Below are 17,431 nucleotides of genomic sequence, written 5' to 3'. Positions count from 1 at the left end.
TACCTAATTACTAACCAAAACAATAGTTAACCGACTCGACTATTGTCTCCCTTTTATTAATAGCTCCTAACCTTCTGCCGCTTCTAGCCGCTTATAGGGCGAGCTTTACCTACTTTAATACGCACAGGACCTCTTAGTACTAGCCCGCGTAAGTAGCTAGGTCTAATATAATCTATTCTTTTATATAGGTATTATTATTACCTAGGGGGTCTTATAAGAGCTATTTAAAGTACTAGCTTATTATCCTAACCTTATATACCTCTAGCCCGTCTATTGTAACTATTATAACTAAACTAATATTAATATATTAGATTTTAATATTTATACCGGCCTAACTATTTATAGTACTTATAATATTACTTAGCTAAATTCCGTATTACTAAAAGGTACTTTACTACTTCTTAAGCATACTTACGTTAGCTACGATAGCTATAGTATTAAGCTAGCTAAGGGCGCCTAGCCCGAGAGGGGTAAACTTATTAATAAATATCTTTAGCTTACTAATTACTAACTATATACTAGGAGTAAAATAGTAGTTTATATATTAATAAGTTTATTTAGTAGATTTATTTAGTAGATTTATTTAGTAAATTTATTTAGTAGATTTATTTAGTTTAAATAGAGAGTAGCTTTAGGTAATATTAGAAGCGATAAGGATAAAAAGAATCTTTATAAGCTTTAAAAAGTAATAAATATTAACCTATTTAGCCCTTTCTCTAGAAACCTCTATATTACTATTAAAGTTTAGAACCTTTATAGTTAAAGAAGGCCGCCTCTAACTATTACGGCCGACTATTATAGCTAACTATTATAGCTAATTATTATAACTAACCTCTACCGTTAACCTTTTTAGTTAGTGCCGCTACGTAATAAAAAGGGTAGCTTATTTATCCCGAATTAAATAGCGGTTTTTATATTAAAATTACTATATTACGTTAAGCGCATACTTAGGATATATTATATATATTATTTATTTTTGTGTTCTGCCTTTGCTGGTTGCTCGGGCGGTTCTCGATATCGATTACACAGTATTAATACACAGTATCAATGGATACTCCCACTATCTCGATAGACTATTATATATATTATATAATTAAAAAGTATACTATATCGTATAATTTCTTTTAAAAGCGTAATCCCGTTAAGGTCGATCTTTTATACCTATAAAGCTAGAAAAAAAACTACTATATATAATTAAAAAGTATACCGTATTATATAATTTTTCTCAAAAATATAATCTTATTAAAGTCAATCTTTTATACTTATAAAACTAAAAAAACACTACTATATAAATAGCTATTAAATTTTATTTATTATAGCCCTTAATTTAAATAAATAAATTATAATTTTGATATTTATTTAAATAGAAAGCTATTATATGAAATATTATATTTTAGGTAATAATAACTTTCAAAAACGAGGGGATCTAGATTTTAAATAAGTTATAAGCGTTCGTTACGTAACTTATAAAATACTTAATATATTCTTTTTATTTTATTTTAAAACGTCTCTTATTATTCTTTTTTTATAATCTCTTTTAAAAGAAATACGCGCTATATTTATATATACGTCTATTTTTAATAAGAATATAAATTACAAATAAGCTTTAGTATATTTATTAATTATTACTACTTAAAATAATACGTAAACTAGATTTTCTTAGTTCAAATTAATAATAACTAATTAATATATTACTTAAAGTTAATATTATATAAATAAATTATAACTAATATAGCTTTTACTTAGAGTTTATTTAATAAGCTAGCTATTAATATTGTACCAATCGCTTTATGAATAATTTCTTAACTAGCTCGTTTCCCGTTTTTATTTTTTTTTTTTATATATTAAAGAGTAGGTTCTAAGTTTATTCTTAGCTCTTATTCATTTTTATATTTCATTTTTATTAGCTACTTAGGTAGTTCTTAATATACTTCATATAATATTAATATATAATATTAATAAATACTCTTACTATTCTAATAAACTACTTTGTTTTTATATTCTACCTTTACTAGCTACTCGGGCGGTCCTTAATATTATGTTTATAATATTAATATATAGTATTAGTAAATACTTATATTATCTTAGTAAACTATTAGTTTTTAAATTTTTTACTCTTCTAACTTTCTTTTTTATAAAGTTTATAATTATAGATTATTAATAATAATATTAAGTACTTTACGCTACTACTTTATAAGCTTATAATATACCTAACTAAGTTCGCTACTTATTTAAATAATAATCCCTCCGACGGAGTAATCCGCCGGGGCCGTATTATATATTACGTATTAAAAAAAACTAAGTATATTACGCTCTATACTTAACTACTAATTAAAACTCCTAACCTTCTACTACGTAACTATTTAAAAAGTAAGCTATACTTATTTTAATATATATAAGACTTTTTAATATTAACTTACGTAAGTAACTAGATCTTATATTATATACTCCTTTTTTTTAAAAGTTAAAAACCCCCTTATATATTCTCTTATTTTTATAATATAGCTCGTATTAAAATATTTTTTAACTTTATAAAGTATAATTTTTAAATTAATATTAATATATTAAATTTTAATATTCGTATTAGCCCGGCTATTTATAATATTTGTACTATTACCTAGTTAAATTCTATTTTATTAAAAAGTACTATACTACTTTTTAAGTATATTTATATTAGTTATAATAACTAGGGCGTCGAGGGGGCCTAATCTATCGAGCTTTAGAGGGGGGGACTTATTAAGGGGTATTTTTAAAAAGTCCTAGCCCGCTAGTTACTAACTATATACTAAAAAAGTAGGTTTTTAACGAAGTAGTAATAGTTTATATATTAATAAGTTCGTTTAATAAGTTTATTTAATAAATTTATTTAGTTTAAATAAAGCTTTAAATAATAATGAAAATAATAAGAATAAAAAGAATTTTTATAAGCTTCAATATAAAGAGTAGTTAAATATTAGCCTTTTTAGCTTTTTTTTTTAAAAACCTCTACGTCGTTATTAAAGTTTAAAACCTCTATAGTTAAGGACTACCTTTAACCTTTATAACTAACCTTTATTATTAACTTTTTTTATTAATACCGCTATAGGGTAACTTACTTATCCCGAATTATATAATAGTTTTTATATTAAAATTACTATATTATATTAAGCGCATACTTAGGGTATATTATACGTATTATATAATTATAAAGTATACTATATTATATAATTTCTTTTGAAAACGTAATTTTATTAAGGTCGATCTTGTATACTTATAAAGCTAGAAAAAAAACTACTATATAAACTTTATAAAAAGGAAAGTTAAAGAAAATTTTAAAAAAATAGTTTATTAAGATAGTAGGATTATTCATTAATACTATATATTAATATTATATAATTAATACTTAGAACCGCCCGAGTAGTTAGTAAAAGTAGAATATATAAATAAATATTATTATAAGCTATTATTATTTAAATAATAGTGAACTTAGCTAAGTATATCGGCTTATAAAGCCCTTTAGGGTCCGGCCCGCCTTATTAGGGGCCAACTTTACCCTTATAAATAAGCTAGTTTACTAAGGTTAATACCGAGTTTTTATTATATAATAAACTTTATAATTAATAATAGCTAGCCGTAGTTATTAATATAGCTTATTCCGTTATTAATAACGTAATATATTAATAGTTTTATAAATAACTAAAGCCTACTTCCTATTTTTTAACTTATTTAATAACTTTAAAATATCCTTTTTAATCTCTTTAAACCTCTTATTTTATTATTATAATACTAAGATATTAATTATATTTTATAGTTAATTAAGTATTTTATTAAGACTATATTATATTAGTTAAGTATTAATAAGAGTAATACCTATATTAATATATATATTTCGGATTTCTAAATTAATAGTATTTAAGCTGTATTTTTTAAAACGATTTTATTATAGTTCGGGGTTTTTTAATATAATATTAATAAGATTAAACTACTAAGTATATTTTTTAAAATATCCTTATAAGTTAACGAGTTATTAACGTCTTAGTATTTTAATAGTATATATTTAAGAATAAATAAATAATTCGATAGTAATAGTAATAATAGTAATAATAATAATATATAGTGGTTTTTTTCTAGCTTTATAAGCACAAAAGATCGACCTTAACGGGATTACGCTTTTAGAAGAAATTATATAATACGGTATACTTTTTAATTATATAATACGTATAATATACCCTAAGTACGCGCTTAACATAATATAATAATTTTAATATAAAAACTATTATATAATTTAAAATAAGTAAGCTACCCTTTACGTAATAGCGCCGGTTAAAAAGGTTAATAATAGAGGTTAGTTATAATAATTAGTTATAATAGTCGGCCGTAATAGTTAGAAATAGCCCTTAACTATAGAGGTTCTAAACTTTAATAGCGACGTAGAGGTTTTTAAAAAAAGGGCTAAATAGGCTAATATCTACTACTCTTTTATTATACTAGAGCTCGTAAAGATTCTTTTTATTCTTATTACTTCTAATATTACTTAAAGCTCTATTTAAACTAAATAAATTTACTAAATAAATCTACTAAATAAACTTATTAATATATAAACTACTACTTTACTCTTAGTATATAGTTAGTAATTAGTAAGCTAGAACTTTTTAAAAATACCCGTTAATAAGTCTACCCCTCTTAAGCTAAGTACCCTCTTTAGCTAGCTTAATACTATAGCTATTATAATTAATATAAGTACGCCCGAGGATTAGTAAAGTACTTTTTAATAATACGGAATTTGGCTAAGTAATAGTATAAATACTGTAAATAGCCGGGCTAATACGGACGTTAAGATTTAGTATATCGACGCTAACTTAAAAATTATATTTTATAAAATTAAAAATCTTTTTAATATAGGCTATATTATAAATATAAGGGAATATATAAGGGGCCCCCTAATTCTTAATAAGAAGGAGTATATAATATAAAATTTAACTACTTACGCGGGCTAATATTAAGAGGTCTTATATATATTAAAATAAGTATAACTCGCCCTCTAAATAGCTAAAACTTAGAAGACTTTACGTAAGGGAAGGTTAGGAGCTATTTTAATTAGTAATTAAGTATAGAGCGTAATATACTTAGTTTTCCTTAATACGTAATATATAGTACGGCCCTAGCGGATTACTCTATCGGGGGGAATAATAATAATATAATAAGAATATATAATAAGAGAAGTAGCGTTTTTTAATTTTAATAAAAGAACGAAATAATAAATATATATATATAAATAAAGTTAAAATAGGGTAAATATAAGGTTAGTACTAGTTATTCTTAATAATAATAAGAATAGTATTTTTAATATTATTATTATAAGTTACTATTACTTAGAGGGCTATAAACTTAGCTAAGTAAACGGCTTATAAAATAATAATATTATACCTAATATCGCTATTAATCTATAATTATAAACTTTATAAAAAGGAAAGTTTAAAAAAGTAAAAGAATATTTTTAAAAAAATAGTCTAACGAGATAATAAGAGTCTTTACTAATACTATATATTAATATTATATAACTAATATTAAGAATCGCCTAAGTAGCTAGTAAAAATAGAAATAAAAAATAAATAATAACGGGGTTATTAATATTTTAAAATTAATTAATATTAATGATTAATAATAACTATAACTAGTTATAACTAGTTATTATTAATTATAAAATCTTATTAAAGTATATAATAAAAATATTTAATATTAACTTTAATCAACTAGCTATTTATAAAAGTAAATATAGCCCTTAATAAGGTAGGTTAGACCCTAAAGGGTATAATACTTTTTATAATAAAATATATAATATATAAGGCTTTTTAACCCCCTAACGGAGCAATCCGCTAGGGCCGTACTATATATTACGTATTAGAGAAAACTAAGTATATTATGCTCTATACCTAACTACTAATTAAAATAATAGTTAACTAACTCGACTATTATTTTTTTTTATTAACTCCCGACCTTTCCCCGCCCGTTTAAAGAGTAAGCTATATTTACTCTAATATATATAAAGCCTTTTAATACTAACCTATATAAGTAGCTAGATTTTATATTATATATATTTTTTTATTAAGAGTTAGGGGGCCCCTTATATATTCCTTTATATTTATAATATAACCCGTATTAAAAGGATTTCTAGCTCTATAAAATATAATTTCTAAGCTAATATTAATATATTAAATCTTAACGTCCGTATTAGCTTAGTTATTTATAATATTTATATTATTACTTAGTTAAAATCCGTATTATTAAAAAATAGTTAATTAATTTTTAGGTATATTTATATTAATTATAATAGCTATAGCGTCGAGCTAGCTAAAGGTACTTAGCTCGAGAGGGGTAGACTTATTAACGGGCATTTTTAGCTTATTAATTACTAATTAAACGCTAAGAATAAAGTAAGTTCTTATCGAAATAGTATTTTAACTAGCTAACTTCTTAATTAGTTATTTAACTAACTATTTAAGTAATAATTTATATATTAATAAGTTTATTTAATAAATTTATTTAATAAATTTATTTAGTTTAAATAAAAAGTAACTTTAAGTAATATTAAAAGCGATAAGAATAAAAAGAATGTTTATAAGCTCTAAATAATAAATATTAGCCTATTTAGCCCTTTTTTTTAAAAACCTTTATATTATTATTAAAGTTTAGAACCTCTATAATTAAGGGCCGCTTTTAACTATTATAACTAATTATTATAGCTAATTATTATAGCTAACCTCTATTATTAACTTTTTTAATTAGCGCCGCTATATAATAAAAAAAGTAGCTTACTTATCTTAAATTATATAGCGGTTTTTATATTAAAATTATTATATTATATTAAGTACGTATTTAACGTATATTATACGTATTATATAATTAAAAAGTATATAGTATTATATAATTTTTTTTAAAAGCGTAATCCCGTTAAGGTCGATCTTTTATACTTATAAAGCTAGAAAAAAACCACTATATATAAGGCTTTTTAACCCCTAACAAAGCAATCCGCCGGGGCCGTACTATATATTACGTATTAAGGAAAACTAGGTATATTAGGCTCTATACCTAACTACTAATTAAAATTAACTAACTTAACTGTTATTTTCTTTTTATTAATAGCTCCTAACCTTCCCTCGCCCGTCTAAAGGGCGAGCTATACTTATTTTAATATATATAAAACCTCTTAGTATTAGCTTATATAAATAACTAGATTCTATATTATATACTCCTTTTTATTAAAGGTTAGGGGGCCCCTTATATATTCCTTTATATTTATTATATAGCCTATATTAAAAAGATTTCTAACTCTATAAAATATAATTTCTAAATTAGTATTAATATATTAAATTTTAATATCTATATTAACCTAGCTATTTATAGCGTTCGTATTATTACTTAGCTAAATTCCGTATTATTAAAAAATACTTTACTAATTCTTAGGTATATTTATATTAGTTATAATAGCTATAATATCGAGCTAGCTAAAGAGGGTGCCTAGTTTAAGAGGGGTAAACTTATTAACGGGTATTTTTAGCTTATTAATTACTAATTATATACTAAGAGTAAAGTAAGTTCTTATCGAAGTAGTATTTTAACTAGCTAACTTCTTAACTAGTTATCTAACTAACTATTTAAATAGTAGTTTATATATTAATAAGTTTATTTAGTAAATTTATTTAGTAAATTTATTTAGTTTAAATAAAAAGTAGTTTTAAGTAATATTAAAAATAATAAGGATAAAAAGAATTTTTATAAGCTTTAAGTAATAAATATTAGTTTATTTAGCCCTTTTTTTTAAAAAACCTTTATATTATTATTAAAGTTTAGAACTTCTATAATTAAGGGCCGTTTTTAATTATTATAGCTAACTATTATAGCTAATTATTATAGCTAACCTCTATTATTAACTTTTCTAACTAGTATTATTACTAAAAAAGGTAGCTTACTTATCCCGAATTATATAGGGGTTTTTATATTAAAATTACTATATTACGTTAAGTACGTACTTAGGGTATATTATATATATTATATAATTAAAAAGTATACCGTATTATATAATTTTTTTTAAAAGCGTAATCCCGTTAAGGTCGATCTTTTATACTTATAAAGCTAAAAAAAAACCACTATATAAGGCTTTTTAAATAGTTTATTAAATAGTAAGAGTATTTATTAATACTATATATTAATACTATATAATTAATATTAAAAACTGCCTAAGTAGTTAATAAATATAAAATATAAAAATAAAAAAATTAAATATAAACTACTACTTTAACAAGAACTTACTCTCTTAGTATATAATTAATAATTAATAAATTAAAAATACTTATTAATAAGTCTACTCTTTTTAGACTAAGTACTCTTTTAGTTAGCTCGACGTTATGATTATTATAATTAATATAAATATATTTAAGAAGTAGCGAAGTTTTTTTTAATAAAACGGAATTTAGCTAAGTAATATTATAAGTATTATAAATAGCCGGGTTAATATAAATATTTAACATTTATATATTTAATAATTAATTATTAATAAATGCTTTATTCTTTAATAAATAAGGTCCTTAGAATATTAATAAAATAAATAACTTATAAAAATAGTTTATTTTAATTATTCTTCTTATTTAGCTGTTTTATTAAGATTAATATTCAAATAAGACTTACTTTATAATAAGCTCGTTACTTTAAATAAAATAGTATTAGGTAATTAATTTTAAACCATTCTAATCTCTTAATATTAATAACTTTTTACTAATAATTAAGTATTATTTTATTAATATTTTATTTATTTTTATAATTTATATTAATTTATATTAATTGTTTTATAAAAATAAAAGTTTTGAAATTATAAAAAGTTAAGTTATAAATACTTAATTAGCGAGATTATAATATAAATATAAATTTATTATATAGTAGTTTTCTTTTAGCTTTATAAGTATAAAAAATCGACCTTAATAGGATTACGTATTTAAAAAAAATTATATAATAAAGTATACTTTTTAATTATATAATTTATATAATATACCCTAAGTACGTGCTTAATATAATATAATAATTTTAATATAAAAACTACTATATAATTTAGAATAAGTAAGTAACCCTATTATTAATTAATAATAAGCTAAGTAATATATTTATATAGCGGCGCTAATTAAAAAAGTTAATTATAAAAGTTAGTTATAAAAGTTAGAAATAGCCCTTAATTATAGAAGTTTTAAACTTTAATAATAATATAGAGGTTTTTTTAAAAAAAAGTTAATAAAGCTAATATTTAACTATTTATATTTAAGCTTATAAAGATTATTTTTATTTTTTTTATTTTTAATATTATTTAAAACTACTCTTTATTTAAACTAAATAAATTTATTAAATAAACTTATTAAACGAACTTATTAATATATAAACTACTACCTTATTAAGAACCTACTTTACTAAAGATACTCCTTAATAGGTCCCCCCCTCTAGGGCTCGATAGATTAGGCCCCCTCGACGCCCTAGCTAATGTAGCTAATAAATTTATTATAAAATAAAACTTTATAAAGTTTTTTATATAAGCTCTATTTTATAAAAAGCTTTTTTAAAATATAATTTATATACTAGTTATTAACCCCCCCGACGGAGCAATCCGCCGGGGCCGTACTATATATTACGTAATAGGGAAAACTAAGTATATTACGCTTTATACCTAATTACTAATTAAAATAGCTCCTAACCTTCCCCCGCCCGTCTAAAGGGCGAGCTATACTTATTTTAATATATATAAGACCTTTTAATACTAGCCCACGTAAGTAGCTAGATTTTATATTATATACTCTTTTTTATTAAGGGTTAGGGGGCCCCTTATATATTCCCTTATGTTTATAATATAGCCCGTATTAAAAAGATTTCTAGTTTTATAAAGTATAATTACTAAGCTAGCGTTAATATACTAAATCTTAATATCTATATTAGCTTAGTTATTTATAGCGTTTATATTATTACTTAGCTAAATTCCGTATTATTAAAAAGTACTTTATTAATCCTTGGGCGTACTTATATTAGTTACGATAGCTATAGTATCGAGCTAGCTAAGGGCGCCTAGCCCGAGAGAGGTAGATTTATCGACGGGTATTTTTAGGTTCTTATTAAGGTAGTATTTTAACTAGCTAACCTCTTAACTAGTTATTTAACTAGCTATTTAAGTAGTAGTTTATATATTAATAGGTTTATTTAGTAGATTTATTTAATAGATTTATTTAATTTAAATAGAAAGTAGCTTTAGGTAATATTAGAAGCGATAAGGATAAAAAAAATCTTTACGAGTTCTAAAAAGTAGTAGATATTAGCCTATTTAGCCCTTTTTTTAAAAACCTCTACGTTATTATTAAAGTTTAGAACCTCTATAGTTAAAGGCTATTTCTAATTATTATAGCTAATTATTATAGCCGACCTTTATTATTAACCTTTTTAACCGGCACTACTATATAAAAGGTAGCTTACTTATTCTAAATTATATAGCGGTTTTTATATTAAAATTATTATATTATATTAAGCGCGTACTTAGGGTATATTGTGCGTATTATATAATTAAAAAGTATATTATATTATATAATTTCTTTTAAAAGCGTAATCTTATTAAGGTTGATTTTTTGCGCTTATAAAGCCGAAAAAAAACTACTATATACTAGTTATTAACTTATTAATAACTTATTATTAAGTATAAGTTAAATTTATTATAAGTAGTAGTTATAAAGCTATTACGGATACGGGCTCTAATAAAAAGAGGTAAAGAGTTTTTAATTATTAGAAATTTAGTAATAGGTTTATTTATTTACTAATAGTAGATATTAAGAAAAATTAGGCGAGAGGGAAGTTGTATTAAGGTATAGATATTACGAAAAGGTTAGACGGAGGCGGTGGTTTTGAGTATATAGATTTAGAGGGAAAATAATTTAATAATTTTAGCCCAAACTTTAAGAACTTTTATATTGTGAATTATTTTTTGTAGAGAGAGAATCTCGTATGTCGTTAGTAGAGTTTGACTTTGTGGGCACTGCGGCAAAAGTTCCCGTGCGCCCGGGCTCTATCCCACCGGATGCGGCTGCATTGCGATCTAGCATTGTTTATCTTATGAACCCCCTGAAACTTTTGCGGCCCGGAGAATTTGCTTGAACTTGAAAGCTACGGGTAAGGCGATCTATTTGTTACTTCAATCCTCTCAACGCCAGAGGATGTGCAACACTGCCGCTTTGTGAATCAGATCCTACTGATGTGGCGCACATTCGGAGAGAGCAAAAGTCGACCAATGGACAATCACGACATGTTCAAAGTAGTCGGCGATACGGATGTTTCAATGGCAACAATCATTCTGGCTTTGCTTTATTTGCATCTTTTTTTCGGAACGCCAAAAGATCTCTTTCAACACGATAGAAAGGTCATTAGTATGGCAACTACATGCATTGGGCCTAAGGATACTTCCAGCACTTCTCCCCTGGCGTAAGACTTTGTCAAGTTACAAGGTAGAGGAGACCAGCCTCTAATTAGGTAGCGGCAGTATCGGGGCGTGCCGCCCAGGTGGCTTCCGACTTCAACGTCGCCCCACAAATCGAGGAGCCGAAATGTCTCCACACCGGCATCAGCGCAGTCGGCTCCTCAATTTAGTGCCAGCACTTTGGCTCGTCGGCTCCTCAAATCATGGGTGAGTGCTTTATAAGACGTAATGATGAATGAGAACTGTCGGAAAGAAGGCGCCTTACTTTTGTATAAAAGTTGTCCAGGAGGAAGCTTGAGACATCGACTACCTTCTCTCAGCAGTCTTTTTAACATCAGATTTCAACACCAAAAATAACCATGTCCTTCGATAATTTTACCCTATGGCAGCCGCGTTTCAATGATTCGGTTTCATCGACTCGAATCGCCTTCGGCGTTCCCGCAGTTGCGCTTTTCCTCGTTCTTTTTACCTACCTTCGAGGGCTTTACCGCGTTTACCTACATCCTCTCAGCGACTTCCCTGGACCAAAAGAAGCGGCCAAATCACGCAACTGGCTCTATCTTCAGACTTTGAAGCCGTATCCCGAAGATGTCTATGATGAACTTCATGATCACTATGGTAAGATCACCCTCTTTGAAACGGCGATGCTGGTTGTGAATGGTAGCTGACGTCGAAAGCGCAGGCGCCAAAGCCATCAGAATTGCACCCAACGAACTTCACATCTCTGATCCGCACCTTTACAAGGTCATTTACAAGCAATCAAACCCGTTCCCAAAGGAGAAAGCTTTCTACGCAGGATTCAATGTGCCGCCTCCCGGACTCTTCTCGGCGACGGATGAGGCTAAACATAGAGAGCTGCGACGCCATATGAATCCCATGTTCTCTCGTTCAGCGGTTCTGAAGCTGGAAGATCTTGTTCGCGGACGGTTGGCAGACTTGGAGAACAAGATCGAAAGGCTTTGCGATAAGCAGGTTATCGACTTTTATGGCGCATTTCGGTATGCCACTTTATGAAACTGTTGATGCTTGCAACGTCTGATTTATTCTCACTGATCCTTGGCCTAACACCTCGGTAGACTACTAACTACGAGCATCATTATGGAATGGTGTCTTGCCGATAGCGGCAATATCCTGGAAGAGCAGCCCGACGGTTTCGGATCGCAATTTCTCACGGCTTTCAGCGTCGGTGCTGCGGCTGCGAAGATCTTCCAACAGTACCCGTTGCTGCCCAAAATTAGCAACGCACTACCCTTTGGGTTGGTGAAGATCTTCTCTCCAGAGATCGGCAGCTTCGCTCAGCTAGCTGACGTAAGTAGTAGCCTCTTCCCCAAATATCTCGCCAAACCTGCAGTCGAATCTCCGTCTCATCTTCCTAACCTTTAATGTTTAGTTTGCGAAGCAGGGCGTGTACCGCTGGCGTGATTCTAATGGATCAAAAGCGGCCGTTGATCATCCCGTTATTATTGAGAATATGGCTCAATTATCGAATGATGCACTGGTCGGCCTAGTCCTTGAAATTTTGGTGGCTGGGTCTGACACCAGTGCCTCGTCAATGACCGTGGCTCTCTTTGAGATTTTACGTAATCCGTCCATCGAGAAGAGACTGGTTCAAGAGCTCGATGCTGCTATTCCAGACAAAAATGATTTGCCTCCAGTTCAGACGTTGGAAAAGATAGATTACTTGGTAAGCAACCTAGGCATTGGATGTTATACAACGTTGTGATTGACTTGAAGTGTTTTTAGACAGCTTGTGTCAAAGAAGGCCTCCGTGTTGCGTCAGCAGTGCCCTCGCGCCTTCCACGAGTGGTACCGCACGACAGCTCGGAACCCTTCATTGTGGACGAGAAGATTGTCCCTCCTGGTGTACGTGGAACCATGTTTGCTTCTGACTCTTGATTCACAGCCTTACTGGCACGACATCGACTGAATACATGCTGACTGTGACAGACCATCGTGTCCATGTCGGCTCATACGATTCATTCCAGTGTTGACATTTGGGGCCCTGATGCTCGATTATTCAACCCTGATCGCTGGTTGGTCCCTGAGGCAAAGGGTTTGGATCAGTATCAGGTTCATTTCAGCAAGGGCGCAAGAATGTGTATTGGGCAAAAGTAAGCTTCAGTCAATTGTGCTCATGCTAGCACTTCATTTGCTGACTATGGTCCGAAACTCTAGTCTCGTTCCTATCGAGATGCTTGTCGCTCTCGCTTCCATCCTTCGAAGGTACAAGATCACCTTTCCTTCGGGGTTCCTGCCTCCAAGACGAGTTGACAACTTCACTATCGAACTGGAAAGGGGTCTCCCTCTCAAAGTGTCCCCTCGAGCATGAATTTGGAAAAAAGCGTACCGGGTTACTTGTACTAAACCAGATGAAAGATTCGAGGATATCGCTTCAAGCGTATGGTGTCATTCGAATTGGGCGGGCCGGGTGTTTTCACAAGAGTTTATACTAGTTCATAGTGTCTTTGTCGAACGATACAATCAGGTCCTTTAAGTTTGTAGAGAATAGCTGCCCAATTCGCCATTCCTTGAACGATTTCAGGATGTTGATGGCTTGATGCACAGCTTTGGAGTGACCTCCGGGCTTGTGAATATCCCCAATGCCAGCAATGTGTGGGCGCGCCCTTTCCCCCGTCTGTATCCATTCCCATGCCTCTTCGCAGTCGTTTTCTTCGTCGAGTCGAAGGATTGGGAATTGGTTCTGCTCATGGTAACAACTCGCCGCATATGCCAGCGACGGAGCCGTCCAGGAGCTATTATACATCCAGAGAGCGAGGCTGGCAATAAGCATGGCGCAAGGCTCTTGGTAACCAGATGACGAACGATCTCGACACTGGCGAAAAATCCTCCCAGCATGAAGGGCTGCAGACCTTGCCCTTTCTCCGTTCTCTGCCACCCATGCCATCAGCCTTTGTCGGGTCTCGCGCTGCTTGGATTGCGTGACTCTCCAGCCTACGAAGTCGTGCAGATCTTTTAAGGGCAATTCTATAACAAGTCCTATGATATGGTGATACTGGACTGAAACCGTTCTCATACGAGTGGGATCCGATCGCTGTGTTGGGTCTAAGAGCTTCCAAGCCTTCGACCAAAGACTCATGCCGGAAGTGATTCGTTCCTCATCAGTATTGAGTACTGCCCTGAAGCCTTGACCCTCGACCTGTTTCAAGAACACATGGTCTCGGAAAAAGCAAAAAAGCAAGAGCAGGAGTGTAAAGCCGCCGGTGTTTTCTGGTAATGGTCTAAGTTTATATAGTGCCTGCATTTCTTGTTTTAATGTGCGCAGATCATCGGATCCTGAGATATTAGCATTTGGAACGAGTAAAAATTCCTTTAAGAAGCAATTCTGAGCCTACCTTCGCATTTATTAGCCCACGATGAGGCAGATGACGTCTCCCAGAGTCGTTCGTGGCAAGGTAGTGGCATTTGCCGGACGGGAGCGTCTGTAGTTACAACTGGTGTCAGATCAAATAGCAGGCAACACTGGCTATCCAGAAGCTACGATAACATTAGATAAAAGAGCACATAAGGGTGCAATGAAATAGCATCTCACCCATAAACCAAACGCAGTGCGTCGCAATACTTCTCGCTCGACCCAGGCTTCCCACTGGACTTGGTAGTCTGATCGATTTGTGTTTCTGGATGTCTTCACTGCGGCAGCTTCTAGCAATGGTCCGAGCTTCACCAAAGTAACGGATAGAATACTTCGTGCCATCTTGCTCCTTTCGCCGTTCTGTATGTCGTTGGAGAATGTCATGGACACCTGAGTGAGAAGCACCGTTTGAGCTAGCCAAACCGGAATGGTGTCGTTTGGTGGTAGACTCCCGACCTATCTTCCGAGTCAGAGACTAGAGATTGACTACAAGGAATTGAGATGACTCTACTGACATAGTATTGCACAGTGTGGTAGACAAACTGTTCCACTTCAGTTCCAAAGCATGTGTCTCCAGTCAACTTTGAGAAACGACGCCCAATGTTGCCAACGGCTAACACCAACAAGTATGGAGCGAAGTTGGGATTGAAGGTTGGCCGATGGATGATAGGCAGTATGTCATGAAACTTCTCGAAGTAGAGCTGTATGAAAGCGTTCAAGGTATTGTGAGGCGAGGCCGAGACAGAATTGAAAGGCCTTGCGACACTTGTCTCCCACGAAGGACTCATCATGCAGGCCCATGCACTCAAAATCTCAAATGTTTCTTGGGTAAGCTCAGGTACATGGCCTAAGTTCTCCAGCCCAGCTTCATCGTTCGTAGAACAACGGATTGTTTGGGCGGACTGGTTACGGGCTGTAGATTGAAGCAAAAGAGTAGCAAGCTGGGGATCAATCGAAAAGGTTTCGTTATGTGCGTCCAAATTAGGCCAGTTGCCAAGCGGAAGATTTGGAACGGCCACAGAACTTGCCCAGTTCAGCATTCCTAACGCGGAAAGGTCAGGAGGAGATTGTCTCTCATTCGAAGTCCCAGTGGGAATTTCGCCCCGTGTAGTGGGAGTGACGTTGAAGGCGACGACTGCCATGTCTGCATTGTCAATAGTGTGATTTTGATCAAACTCTGACAAATGGGATTCATTCAAAGAGCCTGCTGAAAGTAAAGCCATGAAGTCTGTTTCTGTATCATCACATGTAGTGGAGGGCCCTGCGCCGATTGTTGCGTCTCGGCCGACCGGAGACTTCAACCGCGAAGGCTGGGTGCTATTATTAGTAATGAACGCCAGAACGTTGGTTTGGACAAGGGAGAAAGGCTCGATATGAACTCACCTGTCTGGCGCGACGGGGTAAGTACTGACATTGCCTTTCCTTTTGCGCACACCTAGTACAGGCGTGCAGTCCATTGCCGTCACATTTCTGTTTGGAGGTGCGACAAGAAACACACGCTCTAGCCCCCCGCGTCTTGTCGCCCACCTTCGACCGCTGTCTGATTGAAGTTTCGTGAACCAAGGCATGACGCTCAAGGTTGTCTCTGCCGGGGGTCTAGGTTCAGTCTGCGGGAATGTTCTGATAAGTCTGAGGTCGACCACTCACCTTCTTGGGAATCGGCGACTGCATTCTGAACAAACGAAAGGTTTGTAATTCTCATGGAGGAATAAATGCCGCTTGAGATGGTCTTGGCGCTGGAATTCCATGCCACACCTGGGACAGAGGCAGCCGGAAGTCGCCTGGGTCAAGATTGACGCCATGGTTGTGAACTCGCCCGCTGTAAGAATAGGATTAGAGGGAAAAAAACACAACGGACCCATTCGCGGGGGAGATGGGCGAAGCTCAGGGTGAGTGTCGGCCCCCTTTGCATTGCCGATGTCCATCGCCATGGGTGGTGATGTGGGTTAGTGGGTGACAGAATCTAGGATACCCTCGTTTAGGTGAAACTCACCGCATACAGTCATTACTCAGTTAAAATAATAATAATAATAATAATAAATAGTAAAGAACATATTTTATAATTTTAATAAAAAAACAAAGTAATATATATATATATATATATTTATTTATTTTTATATTCTATCTTTACTAATTACTTAGGTAATTCTTAGTATCGTTTATATAGTATTAATATATAGTATTAATACATACTCTCACTATCCCGATAAACTATTTTTTTTAAATTTTCTACCTTTCTAACTTTCCCTCTTATAAAGTTTAAGATTATTAATAGCAATACTAAGCGCTATATATATATATATAAATAAAGTTAAAAATATTAAAATAAATATTATAATAAAAGCGAGATTATAATAGCTTATAAAAGTTAATATTATTTTTAATAATAATAACGAGGGTATTTTTAATATTATTATTATAAACTATTATTATTTAAAAGGGATATAAACTTAGCTAAGTAAGTAGTTTATTAAATAGTAATATTAAGTACTTAATATTATTATTAATAATTTATAATTATAAACTTTATAAAAAAAAAGTTAAGAAAATAATATATTAAAACAGTAAGAGTATTTATTAATATTAAAAAC

The 17,431-nt window shown here is 31.1% G+C and overlaps 1 protein-coding gene across 1 annotated transcript; it reads left to right on the top strand.

Moving 5' to 3' along the window:
* Nucleotides 1-11,829: 11,829 nt before the first annotated feature.
* On the top strand, nucleotides 11,830-13,799 carry CCOS01_16420 (uncharacterized protein; the record flags this gene model as incomplete). The annotated part of the gene is made up of 7 exons (XM_060464556.1): nucleotides 11,830-12,088; nucleotides 12,153-12,468; nucleotides 12,547-12,778; nucleotides 12,861-13,154; nucleotides 13,214-13,333; nucleotides 13,418-13,581; nucleotides 13,646-13,799. 7 exons carry the CDS (start codon nucleotides 11,830-11,832, stop codon nucleotides 13,797-13,799), a joined length of 1,539 nt encoding a protein of 512 aa, XP_060304872.1.
* Nucleotides 13,800-17,431: the final 3,632 nt, after the last annotated feature.

This window comes from Colletotrichum costaricense (assembly GCF_030867565.1).
Source record: "Colletotrichum costaricense strain IMI 309622 chromosome Unknown Scaffold_30.1, whole genome shotgun sequence".
Taxonomy (NCBI): Eukaryota; Fungi; Ascomycota; class Sordariomycetes; order Glomerellales; family Glomerellaceae; genus Colletotrichum; species Colletotrichum costaricense.
The sequence above is the reverse complement of the archived record's forward strand: the minus strand, read 5'-3'. Positions and strand labels throughout refer to the sequence as shown.